The sequence below is a fragment of the Papaver somniferum genome, chromosome 4 (genome assembly GCF_003573695.1).
Source record: "Papaver somniferum cultivar HN1 chromosome 4, ASM357369v1, whole genome shotgun sequence".
NCBI lineage: Eukaryota > Viridiplantae > Streptophyta > Magnoliopsida > Ranunculales > Papaveraceae > Papaver > Papaver somniferum.
This window is the reverse complement of record NC_039361.1, coordinates 161,861,155-161,886,678: the sequence shown is the minus strand read 5'-3', so window position 1 is coordinate 161,886,678 and position 25,524 is coordinate 161,861,155. Positions and strand designations below refer to the sequence as shown.

Below are 25,524 nucleotides of genomic sequence, written 5' to 3'. Positions count from 1 at the left end.
CTCGGTCAAATATCGTCACTGAGATATCTCGGCCGCATATCAATAGAATCTCGGCCTTCTCGATCGAGTTTCTCTGTCAAATCCCGTCTTATCAAGATTAAGAGACTCGTCTACGTCACGGACCCAATCGAGATTCTTAGTCGAGACTGACTATATTGCGTCTATATACTTATTTTTAAATCGAACTCTTTGACGGTCATTGAACATTTACTTTTATGTGGATGTAAGACTAAACTTTGTTACGATTGTGAATATTAGCTTTGTATATGCAAAGACAGACTACGAATTATGGTGTTAACTAAATTTAATAGGGATATTTAAATTTTGGATCCCATCTTTACGACTATATTTGAGTTTGGGTTATGTAATTTTTTTAATTGAATTTGGGTTCTAGAACTTAAGTTAACGGTCTTTGATGAGTGCCAAGTATTGTATATATCTGCACCTTTTTATTGGCATTTAACTCATCTTTTGTGCGCTAACTCTCCATTTTATCCCATATTCTGTGTTTTCGTTGTTTTCAAGAATAAATACTTTTATTAATTAATTTTGTATTTTTTAGGTACTAAATAAAGCTTGGATGAATTGCTGAGTGAAAAGAGCAAAGAAAGGGTAGAGAAATGCTAAAGAATCTCGCAGAAAGGCAACGAAGAATGTGTATGCAAGACTCAGAGCCTAGAAGTGGGCTTGGAAGAAATAATTGTTCTTAAAGATGAAGTGGGATTGAGATATTGGCTTTGAAGAAGACATGGGCCTAGAAGAGATAAAAGGAGGGTTGTTTTTAGGCATACCTAAAAATTTCTAGGCATCCCAAGTGAAGACAAAAAGGGATGTTAAATAACAAAATCAGAAAGCCCCTTAATCAAAATTTTTTATAATAACAAAACTGCCCATTTTTTTATAATGGTTCAGCTTATATAATGAAAATCGTATGAGCCGAACCCACCTTGAATAGGTTCGGCTTACATCTATGAGCCGAATCTATCAATTGATGAACAATTCGGCTCAATGAATCTGTTTACTGCATGCGCCGAACCTATAATTTTCAATTCCAACCCTTTTGCTAGACACTAGTTCGGCTTATATGAAAGTTTCACAGTAAGCCGAACAACATCCTGAATAACCCGGAAAAAAAATAATTACTAGTTCGGCTTATATTTCAAAAATCGTATGAGCCGAACATCGTAAATGTGCTAGGTTTGGCACATATTATGATTATCGAATACGCCGAACCCCGATACATCTTTATCTGTGACTAGGTTCGGCTAGAAATTTCATGGCGAACTGTTCATATACACTTACAAAAGCTTTTGTGAAGAACAATTCAGCTAGAAACACTACTCACTTTTGAGCCGAACCTAACAACGTAACCGTCATTTAATCGATGAAAAACAACAAATAGGAAATTGATTTTTTAGAAAACTGATTTTAGATTTTTGTATTAAGGGTATATAGGTAATTGAGCCCTCATATGGTTACCCCTTATAAGGTCACCCAAGTTAGGCATACCATTTTGTATGCCTAGAAAGAAAATGGTATGCCTAAAACAGCCCAAAGCCCGTCTCAACCCTGAGCCGTCAGATTCGATCCATTATCTCATCATCCAACGTTTTCTCCTCGCTGTTCATCAAAATTCGCTGATCCCGCCTCACACTACAGCACCAACACCTTCACCTATACCCAAAACCGAAACCAAACAAACCCTTACCCAAAACCCATCGACATCACTTTCTTCTCTGCAACTCGAGCTCTGCTCCCGCCTCACCCTACAGCCCATACCACCACCACCTCTACTCAAACAGTTCCCCAAACAACCTATCATCATCATCACCATCACTCTTCTCTCCACCTTTTATCAACCTACTTCTTCACTTTCTTCTCTCTCAGTAGCCTATGTGAAGAATTAGGTCAATAATAGTTGGAGTAAGAATCAGGTCTGCAACTCGCACCACAACAGCATGGTAGGAAGCAACAACATGGGTAGAAGCAGTGGAGTGGAAATCAGTCGAATTTGGTAAGAAATTGACTACTCAAAACCCTAATTTAAAAACCCTAATTTCTGTTGTAACTAGGGATTTGTGAAAAACCCAATTTAGGGCAGAGATGGTGTATAAATAGAGAGGGGTTTATGTATGTAAAACTCATGCCTGGGCTAGCCAGAGCACCAAGCTTTTAGTTTAATTGTTTTGTAATTTTCAGTTAATGTTCAGTTTAAGCTTCAGTTGTTCAGTAAAATTCATCATATTCTAGTTTAATTGCTAAGGTTGAGATGAAACCAATGCCACTGCTAGTTAGTTGAAATCATAGATATTGTTCTTGTTGTGCTAGAACTGTTTAGGATAAATTATCCTTTAGGCTTGTTAAATCATCTAAGTAATTGACCTGTGGTTAGTTGTTCAGTGAGAAGGCAGCTAATACTAGGAAGATAGTTATCTTAGTGACATTAACTTTCCTTCTAAAAACAACCCTCTAATGTGCAGCAGGCTTGAACCTTCACTGCCATTTAGATAGTCAGTTGAGCCTAGAAGCTCACTGATATCTATACAAGGGACAAGAGTGATATTGAAATTGAGATTGCCTTAGCATAGGTTAGTGGTGGATTCAAGACCTTAGTAACATTTGCTCTCTGTTGTTTAGTTACACTTTCTGTCACTAGTTCAGTTACACCAAAACAGCTCAGTTGTGTTTCAACACAACACAAAAAGCATTATCTGTCACTTTGTCACATAGAATCAGTTAGTAAAGACCATTAGAAGCATCAACTCTAGCACCCTCCAAGTCTCTGTGGTTCGACCTGATCTTGCACACAAGCTACAACCTCACTGTGCACTTGCAGTTATAACTCATAGTTTTAGGTATCCCTTAGAGCCTATCAAGTTTTTGGCGCTGCTGCCGGGGACTCGGTAGCGGTGTAATCGATTATTTGGTTCCATTTTACTGATTTTTTTGTTATTAATTGTACATATGTGTTAGATAGTGTTAGCTGTAGTTTTAGTTTTTCAGTCAACTGCATCATTATATTTACTAAATTTGTTAAAAGCCTTCAATTAGTATAATCTGTAGCTTTCAACTTTCTGTTATTGCATTCTATTCTGTAGCATTTGCATCTCATGCTGTAACTTAGTAGCATTTTCAGTTTGTAGTTCACCTGCTTCTGTAACTTTACTGTTGTATTGTAGTTTAAGTTATTTCATTTGTTTGTATATCTTGTATCCTGCTATTAGCTTTTGATTTTCAGTTTCATACCAAACTGCATTTAGTTAAGTTTCTTTCAGTTTTTGCCTGCATCTCATATTCTTAGCTGCATCTTTATTTTATATTTCAGTCAGTTTCATCTGCATCATAGCTGTAGCTCTAATTTCAGTCGCATACCTGCATTTTTCATCTTTTTGTTTCAGTTGAGTCACCTGCATCATAGTTAAAACCATCTGTGTAGATACATTTCATCTCACCTCTTTAGTATTTTCTGCAGTATGTATATACTTGTTTAAAACTTAGCTGCAAATGTTTTTCAGTTTCATTGCATATCGCTATCTGGTTTCAGTTACCAGCATCCTTGTCTCTTTGTTCTATCGTGCCTGTATTGGTTGTAGAGCACCATAACTTTGTAAAGCAGTCGGTTTACTGACTTCTCTTGCATTTACTGAAGCATAGAACATCATTTGCTTTGATAGTATGCTGCAATTTTTTCTGTCACCTGCACTTGAACATTAAACCTGCAACATTGACTTTCCCTCATCTCAGTTTAGTGTTAACTGACTCCTGAGCTGAGTTATGTGTTACCCAGCTGTTGATGTAGTTTTCTCTTCACGAAAATTGAGTTGTCCTCACAACAGTGTAGATATTGTCCATGTTTGAGAGTCCCCTGTGACACCACGCTAGCATAACTCAGATTTTTCTAAAGGATTGTCTGTCAGCAATCCCAGCCTACCACACTTCATTTTGCAGAGTTCTGGAATTTTCAATAATAGTGCTTTTGAACCCTTGCTTCATCTGTACCATTCTGGGAACTGAAACTGGTTGTTGAGTTTACAGGTGTCGGCCATACTGTTGTGCAAACCAAAGAAAAGAGAGAACAAGCTTGTGGTGCTGCTGTTCAAGCCAAGGAAAAGAAGAGGAGCAGGACATCTTGTGGGTTAAAGCTTAACCCAGCTGAGCATAAACCCAGTTCTACACTGGGTGTGTGGTATTTTACTTCCACTCCGATTTCTGGGCTTTTATTAAGACTTGTTCACTGAACTGTGGGCTTAAACCCAAACCCAAACTAAAGAAGGCTGTGTTTAGGCATGGAAAATTTCTTGTTTGGTCCTAGGCCCATATAGTTATTTATAGTAGGGTCCAACCGGAATCTTTTTTTATCAGGAGGTCCAAAATTAATTAAAACATGAAAATGTCCATAATGCCCATTACTACCAAACATGTGTGTCTACACTGCTTACAAATTTGAGTACATATCTGGTACACTGCTTGAAAATTCGAGTACATATTTGCTACACTGCTTACAAATTTGAGTACATATCTGTCTGAGTACATATCTGTTGTACTGCTTACAAATCCGATTATATATCTGAATGCTTACAAATTCGAGTACATATTTGCTGCACTGCTTCCAGGTAGAGTACAAATCTGTAAAAATCAATGATAAATAAATTAGAAAACGTATTACATCACATACATTGTAGGATCATACAATGTAGCAACCCAACCTTCTATGTTCCTCCAAATCCATTTGCAGCACACCTTCTTTCAAACACACGTCACAACCAATTTGTAACTTCATCAAGGCCACCACCAATTTCACAAGCTTGCAAATCTGAACCAACAACAACTCCTGTTCCTATCATTCAAAATCTGTCATTTCTTGCAATAAGTTCTGAACTGCAGCTCCAGATCATCTCCATATCCAATTCCAGTACTGAATCAAACGTAAAAAAGAGAATCTAATTCAGTATTTCATATACGTACTGAATCAAACATAACAAGGAGCACTTCCTATCAGTATGCGATATATGTACTGAAGATTCATGAGCTACAAATCAACAGTATGACAACAACAGGTGACATATCTATGAAAAATAAGAGAATCGAAAGACATATTACAGTATTTCACATAAGTACTGAAGGGTAAGACTGAAAAAGGAGCAAAAATACAGCAAATATCACTTCCTATCAGTATTATACATACATACTCATGGATCGAACCAAAAAAATTGGAAAAACTTCAAATAAAACAAAATTGGAAGAGTTTTGTATCAGTACGCCATATATGTACTGTCAATTCATACACGAAAAGCAACTGTAACAGACCTAAAAAATGTTATAATGTTGAACCAATGATAAATCACAAATAACCGCTACAGTTTTAGTTACCTGTAACCCTGGGAAAACAACATTGTTAATCGCAGATTCCATATCAACCCAAAGAACAGGATCTTTCTTGAAGAAAATCATGCCACCTCTGGGACCTCGTAATGACTGCAAATTGAAACAGAATACATAGTAAAACAACATGACCCTTGAACCTAAACCAATAAAAACAAATGCTGCTTGTGTTGGTGTCAGTAGTTACAGTCTTGCAAACTTCATGAATGGGACTAGGTGTACCTTGTGAGTGGTGGTTGTTACAACATCACAATATTCAAATGGGTTGGCAAGTACAGATGCAGCAACGAGACCACTTATGTGATCCATATCCATCATGAGAAAAGCCCCAACAGAATCTGCAATCTTCAATAAACATAGCAGGAAAGGGAATTAGGTGTGCGTAATGGGTTAACTAGTCTGATTCTCTGATCACTAAGAATCACAACTGTTGACAATCAAAAGATATGTGTATACCTTTCCCATTCGAGGATAATCGAAATCACGAGGATAAGCACTAGCACCAACAATGATGAGTTTTGGTCGAAAGAGGGTGGCAGTTTTCTCAAGCATATCATAATCAATAAGGCCTGCAAGTGAATTTGGTAATGAATGCAAATTATCAACGAATTATAAATGAACAACAATATACCACATAGTCATTACACAATATAAGAATGCAGAGCAGCACCTGTTGATTCATCAAGACGGTAGGGCATCGATTCAAAATAAATCGAAGTCCCAGATACCCGTCTTTTAGGAGTCATAAATCCATGTGACAAGTGACCTCCATGAGGAAGATCCAGACCCTGTGTCAGTTACATGAACAAATTAAGACAGCCCCATATTTTGAAAGGAGAGTTGATTACATCCCTTAGGGGTTCAAAACTGATTTCAAAAAATTGGAGAGAAAGAGAAAGAGGCCTCAACTTACCATAATACGGTCATGTGGGTTGAATAATTAAGAATCTAGGAGAAACAGCAGCATCGAAGCACGTAATACGGTATTTCACATACGTACTGATGGGTCAAACTAAAAAAAGTGAAAGATCTATGCAAGAAACAGAATCCAAGAGCATAAACAATGAGTATGTCATATATGTATTGCTGGATAATACGATCTGAAAGTGAAAACAAACCTGATTTTGAAAAGAAAAAAAAAAATATAATCAAATCGAAAGCTAAAATAAGCTAAAAACTTAACAATCTAACCAAATAACTGAATAAATACGAACAAGATTCATAAAAACAAACAGAACACAACCGATCTCCATGATCCAAAATTCAAATCTTATAATGATTCAAAAACTGTTGCAGAAACAATGAGTATGTCATATATGTACTGCTGGATAATACGATCTGAAAGTGAAAACAAACCTGATTTTGAAAAAGAAACAGAAAGATAATCAAATCGAAAGCTAAAATAAACTAAAAACTTAACAATCTAACCAAATAACTGAATAAAAACGAACAAGAATCATTAAAAAAAAAAACAGAACACAACCTATCTACATTAAACTGTAGCAGAAAGAAGAAAACGAAAAGATTAAGCAACATACCTGTTAAAAATCGCAGAAGAAATCTTCAGAAACCCTAGTCCCAAATCCAGAAGAAGAAAGAGAGCAGAATTTTCCCAAGAATAATCGGCTGAATTTTTTTTTAGAAACTTTGAAATAGACTGCTTTAATATATGTAGGATTGGAAAGGTAGTTTAGGTATTTAGAAATTTCGCACAATTTGTCCCGCACGTGTACATGACCTGGGCTTAAAAAATTTGGTCAATTTTCATGTTTTCTCTTAATTATGGACCTCTGATTAGTGGGCTTTAATGGGTGGACCAGCCACTAACTAAGAACACTATAATGGTACCTATTGGTAATTTCTACTTTAGGCATACCTAAAAATTTCTAGGCATACCAAGTGAAGACAAAAAGGGATGCCAAGTAACAAAATCAGAAAGCCCCTTAACCAAAAATTTTTATAATGACAAATCTGCCCTTTATGTATTAGTGTTAATAATTTGGATTAGTGATTGAAATTTTTGTTTAGTGATAAGATAATTTTCCATTCAAAATAACATCTAAACTCTCTCTGTTTTCTTTCTTACAAGCATCATCAGAAACAAAACCAGTGTGTTCTTGGTTGGATCAAGGTCATACAAGCTTTGAATCCAACACTGTTGTGGGGCTTCAAGTATCCTGACGACGATATTCATTGACCTGTTTGTACTCGCCAATTCAATTGGGAAAGGATCGAATAATTTTCGAAAAGAATCTTTCATTAGAGCCTTGAACCCTAATACAACATTCTTTTCTTCAACCTGTTTTAGTGTCAATTGTCCAACAGTTTTCGACAATTATTATCGACATGGAGGGTGAATCTTCAATGGCTGCTGCGCAATCACTGCAAGTCATGAATCAGACTTTTAATAGGTTAGAATGATTTGAAGGAGAGGGTTTTACTCGCTGGCAGGAAGCTCTCGAATTCAATCTTATGTTTCTGAAACTTTGGTAAATTATGGAAGATGGGTTAGAGGCCATTCCTGCTGCTACTGACAAGGACGATGAGGAGTTGAAGAGAAAGCTAAAGAAGCGTGAAGAAGATGATTTCATGTGCCGAGGTCATATTATGAATGCTTTGGGGTTGAACGTTTACAATGCTCGTCGTACTTATGGAACTGCGAAGGAACTATGGACTGCACTTGAGAACATATACAAGATTTCTGAGGCCAGTAACAAGAAGTTCCTGATTTGAAACTTTATGAATTGGAAAATGGTTGACAGTAAGTCTATCATTGCCTCTGTCAGTGATAACTCTTTAAGGATGACAGAAAGAGTTATGTCATCGTCCTTAAAAAAAACATCGTCATTAGTTCGCAAGTATGGCATAACTCATAAAGTCACAACCCCGTATCATCCACAGACCAGCGACCAAGTAGAGGTTTCTAATAGGGAGATTAAGCATATTCTACAAAAGACTGTTAACCCTTCTAGAAAAGATTAGTCTTTAAGATTGAATGATGTTTGATGGCCCTATCGAACAACATATAAAACTCCTATTGGCATGTCTTCTTACAGACTTTTGTACGGCAAGCCTTGTCATTTACCTGTTGAATTATAACATCGAGCATATTGGGCTATAAGAAACTTAACTTTTCTCTTGATAAGGCAGGTACTCAACGGAAACTCCAACTCAAATGAGTTGGAAGAGCTGAAAAATGATTCTTATGACACTGCTAAGGTATAAAAAGACAGAATGAAAGTGTTCCATGACAAGCGCATTTTGCGCAAGTCATTCATGCCAGGCCAGAAAGTTCTATTGTACAACTCTCGTTTACATCTTTTCCCAGGTAAACTGCGTTCTAGATGGACAGGCCCGTTCATGGTGCGAACAATATTCTCTCATGGAGCTGTAGAACTCAAAGATGTAGCAACTAAGAACGTCTTCAAGGTCAATGGACAGATATTGAAGCCGTTCCTTGAACCAGTCCCACCTGAAATTGAGACAACTGATCTGGAGAACCCTGTCTATCTGGATTGAAGTGGTTGAACCTTGTACATAAATCAGGTTAACGATTCCATTTTCTTTCTTTCTTTTTCTCCATTAAGTTTCAGTTATAGTATCTTCATCTCTATCTTGTACAATTTTTGTTTTGTGCTAACATATCAGTCTATCTTGCTCTCTATTTGTGATGCTTGCTTTCAAAATCCCTCATTCAATTCTTTTTGGACAATACCTTAGCGCATCTGGTAAACTCTCTCCTTATCTTTACTGTACATGGTTTCCCTGGTATGATTGCAATTTTTTTTGGATCTTTTTGAACATTGAGGACACTGTTCAATTTAGATAGGGGTGTAGGTAGACACACGAGCTTTGGAATTGATCAAATATGTTAGAGCCTGTGAACTTTGTATTGATTTGGTATGCTTGAATCTTGTGATTAGATAACATCTTTAAAAAAATGAAAAAATAAAAAATGGAGCTCATTTACCTTGAATTATGATACATGTACATGCATGATATCTTAGGATTCTTAGTCTAGATGATGAGGCACCCATGATTCTAGCACAATTCACATGTGATATAAAATTTTTGCACATGCACGATCGACCAAGTGTGTATAACGTTGGTGTTTCCTAGGTTAAGTAGGTTGCCAGTCATCTAGAATACTGAATGAGACTTGACTAGCTTGTTCTTTGGTTGACTGGATAGAAGTTGGAGGACACGTTAAGAAAAGCAACCATTGAATTTGACTGGGTGCATCAAAAAGGGATGCCTCTTTCTAAAAGTGTCATGTAATGTATTTTTCTGTTGTCGTGTAAAGTTGTTGCGTCATCTTGTGTTTGTATCTCTCGTTATTGCAAAGTCATTTGCAAAATCAGTTAAAAAAAATCAGAAAGAAAAGAAAAGCAAATTCAGTTGAAAAAAGTCTTTATCTTCAAAAAAAAAAAAAATCAGAAAAAGAAAAGAAAAAAAAAATACTCATTATCTGTTATTATGTTCTATTTTAGTAAAAATGTTAAAGTATCTCTCTCGCCTCAAAATGAGAGAGTAGTCAATGCAAATATTGCAGTTAATGTTCTTTGTTGTTATATGTTGTAAATAGTCTTGTAATAAGCAAGGAGGGTGTATCCATCGATGTACAACGCGGGTAAACTGAAATATCACCAACTCTGAAGGTGAACATTCAAAATTCTCGTAAATCCGGACGGCTAGCTTGGCTTCGAATTCAGTTCTTATCCTAAAAACTATCTCTTAGTAATTGGAAATCATAACTTCCTAGAGTAAATCATTCTCTATGCATGTCTAAGGCAGATACACTTTACACTCTTATTACATGTCCTTAGTTGTTTCATTGCTGACTATGAAAGCTAGATTGACGTATCCAATTGTTGTGAGCTAAAACTGAATGCATGTATCACTTTCATGGAATCTGAGCTTATATTTTTTCCTAGAACTTTAGAGGTATATTTTGACCAGCGACAGTGGTGTAGGTAGGCCTTTTCTTTTAGTTTTGTTTTTTACTCGCGGACGAGCAAAAGGAAGGTTTGGGGGTATTTGATGGGCACCTAATATTGCATACATTCTTATCATTTTATAGATTTTTAGGGTATTGTGTTGCACTAATTGCTTCTATTTATTCCAAATTATGTATTTTGTAGTTCTTGTTCGTTGCAAGTAAAATGTTTGGCAATTGTCCTGATCTTTGTTTTGTAACGATAGGGGAATGGAAAGAATGACCTGAACATCGGAAATGCACAAAGTGGAGATGCTATGCCTTGTCGAACTAGATGTCAAGTAGGATTTATGGAGATACGTGCAATAGAGAATGCAGTTGGGGTGCGAGCAGATTTATGAAGTGAATGGAACCAGTAATGAACAAGAAGTGCTAGAAGAAGAAATCAATATGCCGAAATTCAGAACTCAAATTTCATGAAGAGCAAACTAAGCCCAAAAGCCACTCTTATATACCAGAGCAAGGTATTCATGCTTTACACAGAATCAATTATATTTTCCAAATCCCATTTTCCTTCACGATAAATAAACTTCTTCTTCTCCCAATTCAGTCAACTCATCTTTTCTGTCTTTTTTTTTTTACCAACATATCAAATCAGTCTGTTATCTCATCCTCTCTCAGATCATCAAATCATCACCCATACCTCTATCACCATTCCCCATGTCAGACTAGTTGCTAATATTTATCTCTATACTCATTAAACCTAGCCCTAGACTATGGAGTGCAAGATTAGGTTGGCTGATTTCTTTCCAAAAGTGATGGGATAACAAGCTATTGGTCTGAATTTGTTGCTCCTTGCGAATTCCAAAAACTGCAACAGAAATTGACAGCGATAAGGAGGGTGTGATGGAAACAAGCTACTTGCGTGGTCAAATTAGGGATGAATCTGACTTCTCTGCAAAACCTCCAACATCAGTCAAATTGGTGAAGATAGTGCAGTAGTTGTACATGAATGAAAAGTATTACATAGTGGTGAGTTTCGAGAACAAAAATCCCTGAATTTTGTATTGTTTCTGTTGATATTAGGGATTGAGAAAAGGGGGGAAATCTTTGTATAAATGGGTGGGGGTGGGGGGGGGGGGGGGGGGGGGGAGGTTATGTTGTGTAATGGGGTATGCAGTAAGGGAGAGGGGTTTGAAGTACTCTAAGTAATTTCCTATGTTCTGAGTGTTCTTGAGAAATTAGTTTGAAAAAGAATAGAGTTCAATTACTTCAATGAGTTTATCTATATTTGAATTCTATTTGTCTTCTGTTTTCAGCATGTTCTAAATTCTTAGATAGGACATAGATGAAGCTCTTAATTTACTGCTAGATTATTCATGTTTTCGACATTGTTCTTGTAGTGTTTCATTGAGTAAGGATGGTTTCAACCTAGAGCTGCCATTTATAACTTTCACTTAGTATGTCAGGCATCCTAAGTTGTTAGAGTAACTATACATTGTAGCTTCAACCTGTGTTTAAATGATATATTCTAATTTGTGATTAATTCTGCTGTCGAAAGACAACTAATGCTTGAGATTGATACTTATAGTTGATGTTACACCATACCTATTGTGATTGATTCCCTATCGAATAAGCGAAAGACTTGTATCTTTATCGATGTTCTCCATAAGGGAAAAATGAACTTTGTCGATAACTGGATTTTCTAGTAGAGATTAAGCAGTGGATTCAATTGTCCTAGTGCATTTTACTTGTGTGTTTAAATTCGTTCGCTCTGTATTCTTGTTTGTATTTCTGCGTTCTTATTTGTATTTGAATCATTGCCAACATATTGTCGTCTCAATACACAAACCCCTGTTGTTACTCCTTATTTGAATCAGTATTAGTTAAGCTTAGAAATTCAACTTCACACCAACCTAGTCTCTGTGGGTTCGACCCATATTTGACGTTATCTATCTTCTAGACACCGTGTACTTGCATTTTAATATAATTGTAGGTATCTCTTCTTAGCCTACCAGAAAGTGGGAGTCTCATTTAGACATCAAGTAGTATATGCCGGCTCTACCCGCCACATTTAACGCCACAATACCTCAACCATTCATCCTCACCTAATCATAACATGTGCCTACATCTGACTAAACACAAATCTATATGATTCGGGTGGGGTGGAAAACATCTGTCACGCATGTGAATGGCACACGCGGAAACTGGACTTTTAAACAAAATTGTTTACACGAAGAAAAATGTCTACATCGAAATATGTTGTTGGAGCCAAAACATCTGAAAAACTCTTGTTTACAATTATTTTTAGTGTGCACATGTTATCCACAGTGTTTTGGAAAGACCATAATAGCCTTATAGTTGTAGATATTCCCTGGTTTCTAGTTGTGGATATATCCTGCACAGGTTTGAGTGGATATTTCCTGTACGACCCCTTATGACTAAAGAAAAAACTTCTTTTTCTTTCATAATTTTTGTTGCTCTTAAAATTAAAAAGTCCTTTTAAGATACGGCCACAATGATACAAGACAAATCACATCACTTGCAGGTCAGCAAACGTTGTTGCTTTGTGAAAAGAACTGATGATTAGGGTTTATATCCAATTGACAAAGAAGTGAGCTAGTTTTTGGACCCACTGAAGATCCCAAGAAACAGATCCGAGGCTTGACCGTGTTTGGTCAAATCTTCAAACTGTTTGATCAAATCTTTAAATCTTGATGACGATGTTTTTTTTTTTTGTTGAAGCATTTCTGTCTGATAGTTGTTTTCTACTTTTCAATTTACTCTTCAATTACTGATTAAACATAATTTTATACGATTCAAATAAAAATGATATTTGACAAAGGTAGTGGCACAATCCCTTCAAAAATAAAATAAAATTAGCATTTACAAAGATAAACGCAACAAAAAATATTTTCTAGACACGCAAGTTCAAACAAATTGAGAGTGTTAAATTTAAATGAACAGATTAAATAACAAAGGCGAAAAGAACATTTATTTTACCTAGAATGTAAATAATTGTGCAAAGTTGTGAGACTTTCTCAAAAAGTTGGAGATAGGCTAGTCATAATTCTCATAAAGAACAAAAGACTCAGGTACCGTCTATACATCAAAGCATTGCTATTCTAGTGCAACTGTTGTCCTACAAAAGGCCTACTACTATCTTATAATTATAGGTGTTGACTGTTATTCAAGACTAACTTGAAAGTGTGAAGGGACTGAGTTGGTCCATATCCATAAGACTGATGGATCACGTGTGTACTTCTATCGGAGATTACACTCACTTACTTTTCATGGCTGCTAATAGGGGAATATCACCCCCTATTAGCATTGTTGTTACTTCTCTTTTTTGGGTTAATGTATGCAAGTAGTAGATAGATCATATTCAATGTTTGATTTTGCTCTTTTCATTACATTTCTTAGATGTTTTGTAGTTGCTTACCCAGGGCAGCTATTTTTTTCAACTTTATAGATCTTTCTTTGGATGGAGTTAACATTAAATCCCCCAGACCAAGTTATTTTAGTGACTCATGTACCCCGAGACAGGGTTAACTCTGGGAACGTGTAAAATGCGCAACGGTCTGAGACACGTGTCACCATACTATTGATAAATCAATAACGGTCTTAATATGTACCTTCACCTTCTCCGACCTCTATATAATATGGAGGAACCCCAATTTCTGCAACATCAAATTTTTCCATCACCGATCATTTCGATCTAAACGATCTATAATTAGATAAGACAAGTAATGGGTGGAGGTGCGAAAGACTCTCCAACTAGTAGCAGTAGCAACAACATTAGGTAAGACTGAAAAAACACTAATTGATTGTGCAATGTGTGAACAGGGGAATCATGAGCCAAAAGTTTGTCCTTGGATCTATTATAGGTGCAAGCATGTTCCATGTAATGGTGTAAGAGCATTTCTTCGATCCACAACAACTGAAAATTATGGACTTGAAGTGTACTATCCTACCTGCACCTACTTATAATGGTTTGAAGATACCTGCGACCGATGTAAACCAAAGATCCTCGTGTTACCATCACTCAATAGTTGTTATGCATGTGGAGAAGATGATCACTGGATGAAAAGTTGCCCACTGCAGTCAAGCTTGCTTCAAATCAACCTGCAAATCCCTTCTTAATCTGGACTTATGCAACAATGAGCACAATAAGCACATAACTTACCTTATCTACAGTGAATGTAATGCATTTAGATGGTCTTTATATGCCATTGTCATTGTTGCAAAAGACAGAGTTAGAAATTCAAGAGTCCAAGTGGCTTCTTTATGTAAGGAAATTGAAAAAAATCTTCATATGTAATATGAAAGACCTGTCTTAAATAAAGAAACAACCACTACATTCCATAAATTATAGATAGAGCTGCTATAACACAACCATAGACAGATAAAGGTGTTCAAGTGTTCAAAATAAAACTGATTACTGATAGACACATTTTTGTGTCTAATTTGATCTCACTACTGTATTGTTAGTGTTCGATTTTTGTACTAATTTTGATGTTTTATGTGTCCGTAAGTGTTTTTGGAGAAATACACTTGTGTGGAAAAAGTTGCTCCAAAAGTGCTATTTGGACCCCGGGAGAAAAGTACTAAAGGCACCCTCATTTTGGATAAGGGGCACCTCATTTGGGCTCCTTCTATTTGCACCCCCCGGTTTGGTTAGGGGGACACCATCTTCATCATTCAAATTTTTTGTTTTGGCGGGAAACCAAGAACATGTCTCTGGCAGATTTTCCAATTGATGTTTAAAGGTGTTAGACAGAGATTAAATGGCTGAAACTTTGTGGGATTGTTATTGGGACACATAGAAATCTATTGCAAGTGTTTTAGTCGATCAAATTTGGCTAGAATTGTCTAGGGAAGCCACGAGCTGGAACCAAGGGAGTACGTGCATGGAAGAATTATGCAGGGAATTCGTGTGTTTATGCATGGCTGAGATGAGATGGGAGAGTTGGAACTAGTGTTTGATTCGTATAAGAGTTAAACAAGGAAAGAATCAGAGATGGAAACGCATGAAGAAAGAAAATATCTCAAAAATATTATCTCTTTACTGCCCGCGTAATGAAGATTATATGGAATGATTAAGGGAGATTTCTTGCGTCTAGAGTGTATAAATAGGAGCTACGTGACTCAGAGAAAGGGGTTGGAGTGTTAGGAGAGCATTTGGGAGAGACTGAGAGTCAGTAGAATCAAGAGAAGAAAAACGCAGAGAAAAGCTCTCTGCTGGTGTAGAAGGAAGAACGAAGAACATTGGATGTCCAGGGAAAGTCGTTGAAAAGTGTCGCTTAATTGCGACAATTTCCAATTCCTTTCCCGCGATCTTGGAAAAGTGCTAACAACACTTATCTTGTATCGTTCATTCGGGACGCCTTTCGTGCGTCGCAGAATCCTGTTTTGTACCATTTTTCTTGTCTTTCTCTTCATTGTAAACACCATATGAGCATCAATAAAATATTTTGAGAGGTATTTCAACATGATGAGCTAACCCAATCCCAGGGGTGACGGAGGAAGCCTTTCTCGCAATATTTATGTGGTAATTTTTATTTGATTAATTTTTGCAATATTTATATATGATTGAAAATAAATGATTTAAATGATTTTTATTAATCAAGTATATTTTCTCTTGATAATACATGCTTAGTTTTATACTCTTGATGTATTATGCTTGCGATTAATCTTTGATATTTTAAGAATCTGCTTTTGGCAATAGTTAGAATCAAAACAATTATTAAATTTGCATAATAAAAAATAAATAAAATTACATAAATATTGTTGAATGGTGGAATCATCACCCCTATCTTCTACATAAAATTTATATCACTTGTTAATTGAATTTTCTACATTTCTAAATTATTTAAATCTAAAAAAAATTATTCCCTTCACAAGTTCGAAAAGAACCACTTTTACCACTATCACTACAACACTTTTGAAATACATCAAGTTTTTGGCGCCGCTGCCAGGGACCTGTGTTTAGGTAGAATTTTTTTTTTAGGTTTATTATTATTATTATAATTTTTTAGAATTGTTTGTTCCTTTTTACGTTTCTTTTTGTCTTTATTTTGCAGGTTCGAAGTGGAACACTAAGGACTTGGAGAGGAAAAAACTTAAAGCGAAAAGAGAAAAGAGAAGAAAAGAAGACAAATAAATTTCTAGGATTTAATTTTTAATTTTTTAATTTTATTTTTTAGAGTTGTGTGAGGAAAATTGTAATTTTTTTTTTCTTTTTGAACTTTAAATTGGACTCTTGGACTTTATTTTTTTTTTAACCCTACGGAAGGGTATTAATAAAAAAAAAATTAAATTGTGTGCAGAGAAGGACGGTGATTACAATATCACCTCGGCCCCTCGGGTTCGCACACGACATAGGAGTCGTGTCCCGAGTCGACGACAACGGTTCATCCCCCGTCTGGTACGGGAGGTAAGTCCAATCGAAACACTCGTGAATCCCCTGCAAGCGAGTTACTGTACTCCTTCAGGTGCTAATTGTTTGAGGATGAACCAGACTGTCTTTATTTTCCTAGTAAAGGGGAAGGCCTGGCTTAAACAAGATAAGGGTTCGGATTTCATCACCGCTCCCTTCTTGCCCGCTTTAGGAGAACAAAACCTAACGCGAACCCAAGCTTTAAAATCTGATTAGAAAGAGACCTATAGGGTATCGAGTTTGTTAGGAATTTTTTTTGAAGAATATTGGTCACTTTTTAAGCAATTTCAAAGTTCATGATGACTTCTGGGAGTTGAAACAAGCCGCCTAGTAACGCCGGTGAGGCCTTGGGTATCGAAGCTCCATTGAGCTTCCCTCGCCTCAGTTTCATCTCATATTAGCTCGGATTGATCCAGAGGGTTTGCTCAAACTGTAACGAATTCCCCTTCGAGAGATAGAAGCTAGTCTAGAAACAATCTAAGTGAACCATCATGCTTGTTGTTTGCTAGAAATCTCTAGGTTTGTTGTGGTGAAGTCGAGTCAGCCTGCTGTGTGTTTGCTAGAACAACCTTCCTTGTTAGGTTTTTATTCTTTTTGAATTTTTTTAGTGTATGCCCGATTTTGTTAATAGGTCTTGGAAAAGAGATACTCTAGGTCGATTGATTAGCGAAAAACCTAGTAGTTCTTCTGATATAAGCAGGGAGCTCGAAGATTCTTCTTTTGAGAGCTCTGTTTTTGGAAACTTTAGTTTTGAGAATTTATCTCTGAGTGAAAAAAGTACCCCTAGTATTCCAGTTGTGCCAACGATGGAAACTTTGAAAGATTACATGTTCCCAACTAGGACCAACCGAGCTTCATGCATTAAATTGCCAACCACTACGACTAATTTTGAGATAAAACCTAGTATTCTTCAGATGATCCCTATATTATTAGGAAAGGATGATGAGAACCCTTATTTTCATATTAGGGACTTTGAGTAAATTTGTGGGACAATTATAATAAAAGACCTTACTGATGAAGTCTTGAAACTTAAGATGTTTCCCTTTTCCTTGAGAGATAAAGCCAAGACCTGGCTGAACAACCTACCATCTGAATCCATTGAAACATGAAAGGAACTCATTGCTGCTTTCTATATGAAATTCTACCCTAAGCATAAAACTGCAGCTGTTAGGCAGAAAATTAGTGCTAGTGTGCAACAAGAGGGGGGGTCTCTTTATAGGTTTTTAGAGAGATTCAATGATCTCCTATCTCAGTGCCCTCACCATGGATTTGATAACATGAAACTCGTACAGATTATTTATGATGGTTTAGACTATTCGACCAAAGTCATGGTTGAGTCTATGTGCGCTGGTGAGTTCACTAGTAAAAATGCTGATGATGCTTTTACCTTCTTAGGAGCTATCGCTGAAAAATCCCAACAGTGGGAATCTTGTGTTGAACCCCCTAAAAGACTCTTGGTCAATAGAAGTAGTACCAGTATGGTAGATACGATTTATGAGTCTGATGCTAAGTTTGCTGCTTTGTCTAGAAGGTTAGAGGCTTTGGAAATGGGTCAGTCTAAAAATAGGTCCCTTGTTGAACCTAATAGAGGCTCCCAAGTCTCTAGTTGTGGAATAGAGCCCGATAATTCATTTTGGGAAGGTCAGGTTAGTGAAGAGCAAGCTCATGTTGTCTATAACAATGCTTTGAGAACCGTCAGAAGTTTGACCCATACTCAGAGACCTAGAATCCTGGTTGGAGAAACCATCCTAATTTTTATTGGTCTAAAGGTCAGAATCAAGGACATTCTAGTAATTCTCAGCCTCCCCCAGGATTTGGTTATGCTAATAACTCTTCAGGTCAACCCCAATTTCAGAACCCTTCAGATAAAAAGATCACAAGTTTAGAAGACACTCTAGCCTCGTTTATTAAAAGCTCTGAGAAGATCAACCAAATAGTTTCTCAAGGGATAGAAGAAAGTAAAAATATAGGTTATGCTAACTCCCAAGCTATTTCTGAGTTAAAAAACCAGGTTAGTCAGATAAATGAATCTTTGAGGGAAAAAGGTAAGTTTCCTAGTCAAACCCAACCCAACCCTAAAGGAGAGATATCGTACAATCATGTGAATTCTGTTATAACCCTTAGGAGCGGAAATAAAGTTTACAATAAGGTTGCCATGCCTGATAGTGAACATGATGTAGTTCACCCTGCTGAGCCAGAGAATGAAGAGACTGATAGAGTCTCTAAAGAGACCAATGAGGGTCCTGTTGAGCCTAATTTTGTCCCTAGAGCTCCATTCCCACAACTCCTAGTTCCCACTAAGAGGGAATCCAACTTTAATGATATATTGGAAGTGTTTAAGCAGGTCACTATCAACCTTCCATTATTAGATGCAATTAGGCAGATTCCCTCTTATGCCAAGTTCCTTAAGGACTTGTGTACGCGAAAGCGTAAGCTCGGTGTACAGAAGAAAGCCTCCATAGCTAGTCATGTGAGTTCTATTATTCAGAATACCACTACTCCTAAGTATAAAGACCCAGGGTCCCCTACCATTGCTTGTACAATTGGTAAGTACCGTGTCGAAAAAGCATTGATTGAATTAGGAGCCAGCGTGAACCTAATGCCATACCATGTGTACCTTAACCTAGGACTTGGTAAGATGAAACCCAGATAACACTCCAGTTAGCTGATAGGTCTGTTAAAATTCCTCGTGGTATTATCCAGGATGTTCTTATTGAGGTCGAAAAGTTTGTATATCCTGTGGATTTTGTTATCCTAGATACCCAACCTGTCCCTGACCCAGAGAACCAAATACCGATGATTTTAGGTCGCCCATTTTTAGCTACATACAATGCGATCGTAAACTGTCGAAATGGTATCATGAATCTATCTTTTGGTAATATGACTATTGAGCTGAATATTTTTAATATTAGTAATCCACCCTCCGAGTTAGATGAATCGAGCGAAGAGGTGAACATGATAGGAACCTTAGTTCAGAAGTCATTACCAAACATCGTTCCGGAAGATCCGTTACAGAATTGTCTATCCCATTTTAGCTTGGATTTCGATGATGATATTGATATATGGAAAGATAGATTCAAACCATTACTAACTTCTGAGTCTACTCTAATACCTTGTTTAAAAGAGCCTCATGCGTTAGAGCCTAATTATACATTTTTAGGCCCACCCGATATAGCTTCCGATTTGGATAGTGAACAGGAGAATAGGCCAGAGACCGTGCTTCAAGAAAATAAGGAAGCTTTAGAGTGGACCATAGCAGATATGAAGCAAGTAGAGGATGAACCACCCGATTCTAACTTAGGGAAAGCAATTGACCTTTTTCAAGAACCTGATGGTCTAGAAATTAGGAATATTGTGACTAGTCTATGTGGAGGCACCCAAAATCCTAAGTTTGGGGGTGGAAACTAGAGGAATCTCTTGAGTACTTTAAGGACTGCGAAGATCCGGAAATTCAAGCAATAATTAGAGGATTGTCTGAGAGGAGTGAAAACCCTAAGTTTAGGGGTGGTGATGATTCTTGTGATCGTCAAGTATCCCTAATTAGAGTCCCTAACTTGGGACTTGAGCCATGTGCGTCTGAGATATCACTGGAGTCTATTCGGACTCCGCAACCCGATCCTCCTGACATTGTCCAGGAGGTAACCCATGTATTAGAGACCCATTTCTCAGATCGAGACCCACATATGAAGCTCAATTATGCACCCCAGATAAACCCAGTTGTCTTGATAGAAACCCTAGATGAGGACGTGCTCCTTCTTTTCATTTTTCTAAACCAGTACAGTTGTCTCATATTGGTGTTAGTTCTATTTGGTCTTATGGACCCACAATTGTTTCGACTATTGGTATACGACTTTGAAAGGTGACAATTCTTTTAGAGGTATTTGATGTCTAGCTAATGACTATAAATTTAGCATTTATTGGGAGGCTCCATCGCTCATGTGATACGGTAATATCCTTCCTTATTTCTTTTCCCTCCAGTGATATCAGTTTCTCCTTGTTCATGCTTTTAATTTCATCTTTAGAACATTGAGTACAATGTTAGATTTAAGTTTGGGGGTGGGAAAAAAACTTTTTGTTAGCTTTTAGTTGCAATAAATAAACTCCAGAGCTTAGAAATTTATGTCTATTAAGGTTTGCACTAACCAATCTAAGTGGATGGGAACATCTTGGTTATAGGAGTTGAGGAACCAATCTGATTAGATGGAAACATCTAGAAGAGTCTATTCATAAAAGCACAGAGCTCAGGTGTTAGAAAAACATGGTAGTTTTGCCATATCCTCGTGATGGAAACATCGAAAGAATCCTGATCACTTCTTTTTGTTTTACTTTTTCCATTGCTAGGGTGAAATAGAGTGACTGAGATATCAAAAAAAAATAGAAAAAAAAAGAGAGACCAGACCACCAGACCAACCGGAATAAATACAATAAAGTCGACCACTGGTACCCTTGTATATGCCAGCTGAGTTGACCTAGAGTTAGGATTATCGACCACTGGTTCCCTTGTATATGTCAGTCTGTTGATATTAGTCCAGACCAGTATCTCAGTCCATTAGGATAGGTTCACCTTAGTCAACATCATCCACGTACATCCACCTTCTTAATCTATCCATGTGATTGGTTGACTCTGGTTTATGATGTCCAGAAAGTATCTGAGTAGAGCTCTGTCACTTTATATGAATTTTAGTATGCTTGAGTGCAAACTCGTGTACAACAATTGGAATTTCGCATCAGGGTACTTCCTCCTGTAGTCAATAAATATGCCAACCAAGGAGATTCTTTAGTGTCTTCCAAGGTTCTGCGTAAATAGCTAGGGTCTGGAGTAAAGATTTTGTGGGTACACCTCTGGTAAACCCTCCGGAGACAACACTCCGCCATTAGGGCTACCTAGTGGTTTAACGGCTTGCTGCACGTGCTAAGTGTAGTCATTTTATTTTTCTAGATTATATTTGCTCGAGGACTAACAAATAATAAGTTTGGGGGTATTTGATAGACACATTTTTGTGTCTAATTTGATCTCAATACTGTATTGTTAGTGTTCGATTTTTGTACTAATTTTGATGTTTTATGTGTTCGTAGGTGTTTTTGGAGAAATACACTTGTGTGGAAAAAGTTGCTCCAAAAATGCTATTTGGACCCCGGGAGAAAAGTACTAAAGGCACCCTCATTTTGGATAAGGCGAACCTCATTTGGGCTCATGCTATTTGCACCCCCGGTTTGGTTAGGGGGACACCATCTTCATCATTCAAATTTTCTGTTTTGGCGGGAAACCAAGAACATGTCTCTGGAAGATTTTCCAATTGATGTTTGAAGGTGTTAGACGAAGATTAAATGGCTGAAACTTTGTGGGATTGTTCCTGGGACATATAGAAATCTATTGCAAGTGTTTTAGTCGATCAAATTTGGCTAGAATTGTCTAGGGAAGCCACAAGCTGGAACCAAGGGAGTACGTGCAGGGAAGAATTATTCACGGGAATTCGTGTGTTTATGCATGGCTGAGATGAGATGGGAGAGTTGGAACTAGTGTTTGATTCGTATAAGAGTTAAACAAGGAAAGAATCAGAGCTGGAAACGCGTGGAGAAAGAAAATATCTCAAAAATATTCTCTCTTTACTGCCCGCGTAATGAAGATTATATGGAATGATTAAGGGAGATTTCTTGCGTCTGGAGTGTATAAATAGGAGCTACGTGACTCAGAGAAAGGGGTTGGAGTGTTAGGAGAGCATTTGGGAGAGACTGGGAGTCGGTAGAATCAAGAGAAGAGAAACGCAGAGAAAAGCTCCATGCTGGTGTAGAAGGAAGAACGAAGAACGTTGGATGTCCAGGGAAAGTCATTGAAAATTTTCTCTTAATTGCGACAATTTCCAATTCCTTTCCCGCGACCGTGGAACAGTGCTAACAAAACTTATCTTGTATCGTTCATTCGGGACGCCTTTCGTGCGTCGCAGAATCCTGTTTTATACCATTTTTCTTGTCTTTCTCTTCATTGTAAACACCATTTGAGCATCAATAAAATATTTTGAGAGGTATTTCAACATGATGAGCTAAACCCAATCCCAAGGGTGGCGGAAGAAGTCTTTCTCGCAATATTTATGTGGCAATTTTTATTTGATTAATTTTTGCAATATTTATATATGATTAATTGCATTGAAAATAAATGATTTAAATGTTTTTTATTAATCAAATATATTTTTCTCTTGATAATACATGCTTAGTTTTATACTCTTGATGTATTATGCTTGCAATTAATCTTTGATATTTTAAGAATCTGCTTTTGGCAATAGTTAGAATCAAAACAATTAATAAATTTGCATAATAAAAAATAAATAAAATTACATAAATATTATTGAATGGTGGAATCATCACCCCTATCTTCTCCATAAAATTTATATCACTTGTTAATTGAATTTTCTACATTTCTAAATTATTTAAATCTAAAAAAAAATTGTTCTCTTCACAAGTTCGAAAAGATCCCCTTTTACCACTATTACAAAACAACATTTGAGTTACATCAATTTCTGGTTACAAAAAGATATCATTCCAACCCAGAATATCAGTTGTTACATATGCAAATTAAACCTGTTCAAAAGCAAGCAAGCCAGAATAATTATCATCTATAGGTGATTCATTAACTACAAATGTTTAGTACTTGAGAAACCTCTGAAATTATCAACAACACTAGCTTCAGGAACTTATGATGCGCAGTAAACTTCGTTCAATAAGTCCTAAAACAACTTCTTATATGTAGAGGTACCTTGTTGTTTATCAACCTTAGCTTTAGCTTCAAGTTTGGGGCTTCTTCTAACAGGAACCTTAAGTCTGGGCTTCTTCTAACAGGAGAAATATTTTTTTTTGGATACAGTATATTGCCAAGTAACCATATAGTAGAACCCCTTCCACCTGGTACAACATTATCCTAAAACATCCAGAAATCCTCATCAGTTCGCATAATGCTAAAAGGCTGGCAAGGGTCTTCCGCCCATATTAGATCAATACCTTCACTTACTTGCAGACCTACCCTCCTACGAAGCTCTTTCTCAAACGATTTCAAATCAATTGCATCTCTTTCCAGGTGATAGAAATATAATGTGGACAAAAATGTGTCTAAAAGGGTATCTATCTTGGACACTGCAACATACAAAAACAAGAAAAATATGAACATTCTTGTTAACAGTAAAAAAGTAGCCCCCTGCATAAACAAGCATTCAAAAACAAAATTGAAATAAGACAACTATTTAAATTTACAATTCGTCAAGTTGTACAAATAAATTTCATGTGGATTATTAAAATTAGTTGTTTAACAGAAAACATTATACTTCAAGACAAGACAGACAAAATCACGGAAACAGTGAACAAAAAAAGTTTTGTCTGGTACCCTGGATATCCCAATCTAGGTTGGGTCATCCAGTGAAAAACGGTTAAACTGTGTTTCTCTCACTGCAACTCCAATCCTGGATAAGGATTACTAAGTCTTCCTTGATTTTAGGAAGCTAAAAAGGTGAGGTTATGGTATTCTTCCAAATAATTGAGATACATGTATCCTCACCTGGGTTAGACGGATATTTTCCTTTTAAATAAATAATTACCTTAAAAATAAGTATTTCCATTAACCTATTTCTGGAGTCAAACAAACACAATTAACCTAACCCAAAATATGATAGAATTTTTGACAACCAACATTAAAGCTAACCTATAACAAGATTATCATAATTAAATCAAGATAAAATATTCAAGATGATGTTATCCCATTTCCAGGCTCCCAAAAAAATCAATTTTTTTCATCATACAAGGGTATATGCAGTTAATTTAAGCAGCATAAAAAAGAAAAAATAATTTAACAAATCCTGGAAGTACATTAATCATCACCAAAAAGAAAAAATCGAAGCAATCATGATAGCGGTTATGCAGATCTAAAATCATAAGTTAGGGATAAACCTAGAAACAACCTCTTTCCATGAGTTTTCTTTGATCTCAACAGAATCATTCTTCGATTCCTTCTCCTTCATCTCTAGGTAACACAGACACAGTCAATCGTTCACCAGATCTTCGATTTCAGAAAAGAAGAGAAGAAAATATCACAGAAACCTTCAGCTATTTCTTTTGGAGAGAGAGAGATGATGAGAATAAAATGATTTAGGGTTTCTCTTCAGGTATTTTTCTTTCCCTCGAATAAACATGAACCATTGATCCTAAACTGACGGTATAGACACGTAACCAAGCCTTTAAGGCACTCCAAAAAAAATTGAAATGGTTGGATAATTTTTTTTTGACATGTGGGACCGGACGAAAAAGAGATACATGTGGACTTCTACTGTCCATCATTTCTGTTACACTATTATTAACTACATACTATTATGTAGGGATGACTATGTAAACAAGATTTCTACATGAAGAAAAATCCCTACATCAAAATATGTTGTTGAGGTCAAAGCATCTGTACAAGCATTGTTTAAATTATCGAAATGCCTTGGAGCTTGGACACACTAGATAATCTTTGCGAATAATTTGTGGGTGTCGGCTATTATGGTCTTTCCAAAACACTATGGATGACAGTGGAACACTAAAAATAATTGTAACCAAGAGTTGTTCAGATGTTTTGGCCCAACAACATATTCTGATGTAGGCATTTTTCTTCGCTGAACAATCTTTTTTACAAGGCTAGTTTCCGCGTGTGCCATTCACGTGCGTGACAGATGTTTTCCACCCCACCCAAATCATATATATTTGTGTTTATTTCCAAGAACTTGCTAAATTATTTTTGTTTTATTTG

General features: G+C 36.6%; 1 protein-coding gene and 1 long non-coding RNA gene across 4 annotated transcripts; one reads left to right on the top strand and one right to left on the bottom strand.

The window, feature by feature from the left end:
- The first annotated feature begins 1,715 nt into the window (after positions 1-1,715).
- On the top strand, positions 1,716-4,417 carry LOC113274444. Its single transcript, XR_003323020.1, has 2 exons — positions 1,716-2,014; positions 4,036-4,417. It is a non-coding gene; the product is annotated as an uncharacterized LOC113274444 (long non-coding RNA).
- Positions 4,418-23,127: 18,710 nt separating this feature from the next.
- Positions 23,128-24,933, bottom strand: LOC113271787. 3 transcript variants are annotated; one of them, XR_003322347.1, is made up of 3 exons: positions 24,690-24,933; positions 23,751-23,882; positions 23,128-23,670 (listed from the first exon to the last, which is right to left on the bottom strand). XR_003322347.1 is itself a non-coding variant. In XM_026521704.1 (3 exons), exons 1-3 carry the CDS (start codon positions 24,736-24,738, stop codon positions 23,470-23,472), a joined length of 372 nt encoding a protein of 123 aa, XP_026377489.1. In that variant the 5' UTR covers positions 24,739-24,933; the 3' UTR covers positions 23,128-23,469. The 3 variants fall into 3 exon arrangements, 2 of the variants coding, with proteins under 2 accessions (XP_026377489.1, XP_026377490.1); XM_026521704.1 differs by having other exon boundaries at positions 23,761-23,882; XM_026521705.1 differs by having other exon boundaries at positions 23,761-23,882; positions 24,701-24,933.
- Between the last annotated feature and the right edge of the window lie 591 nt (positions 24,934-25,524).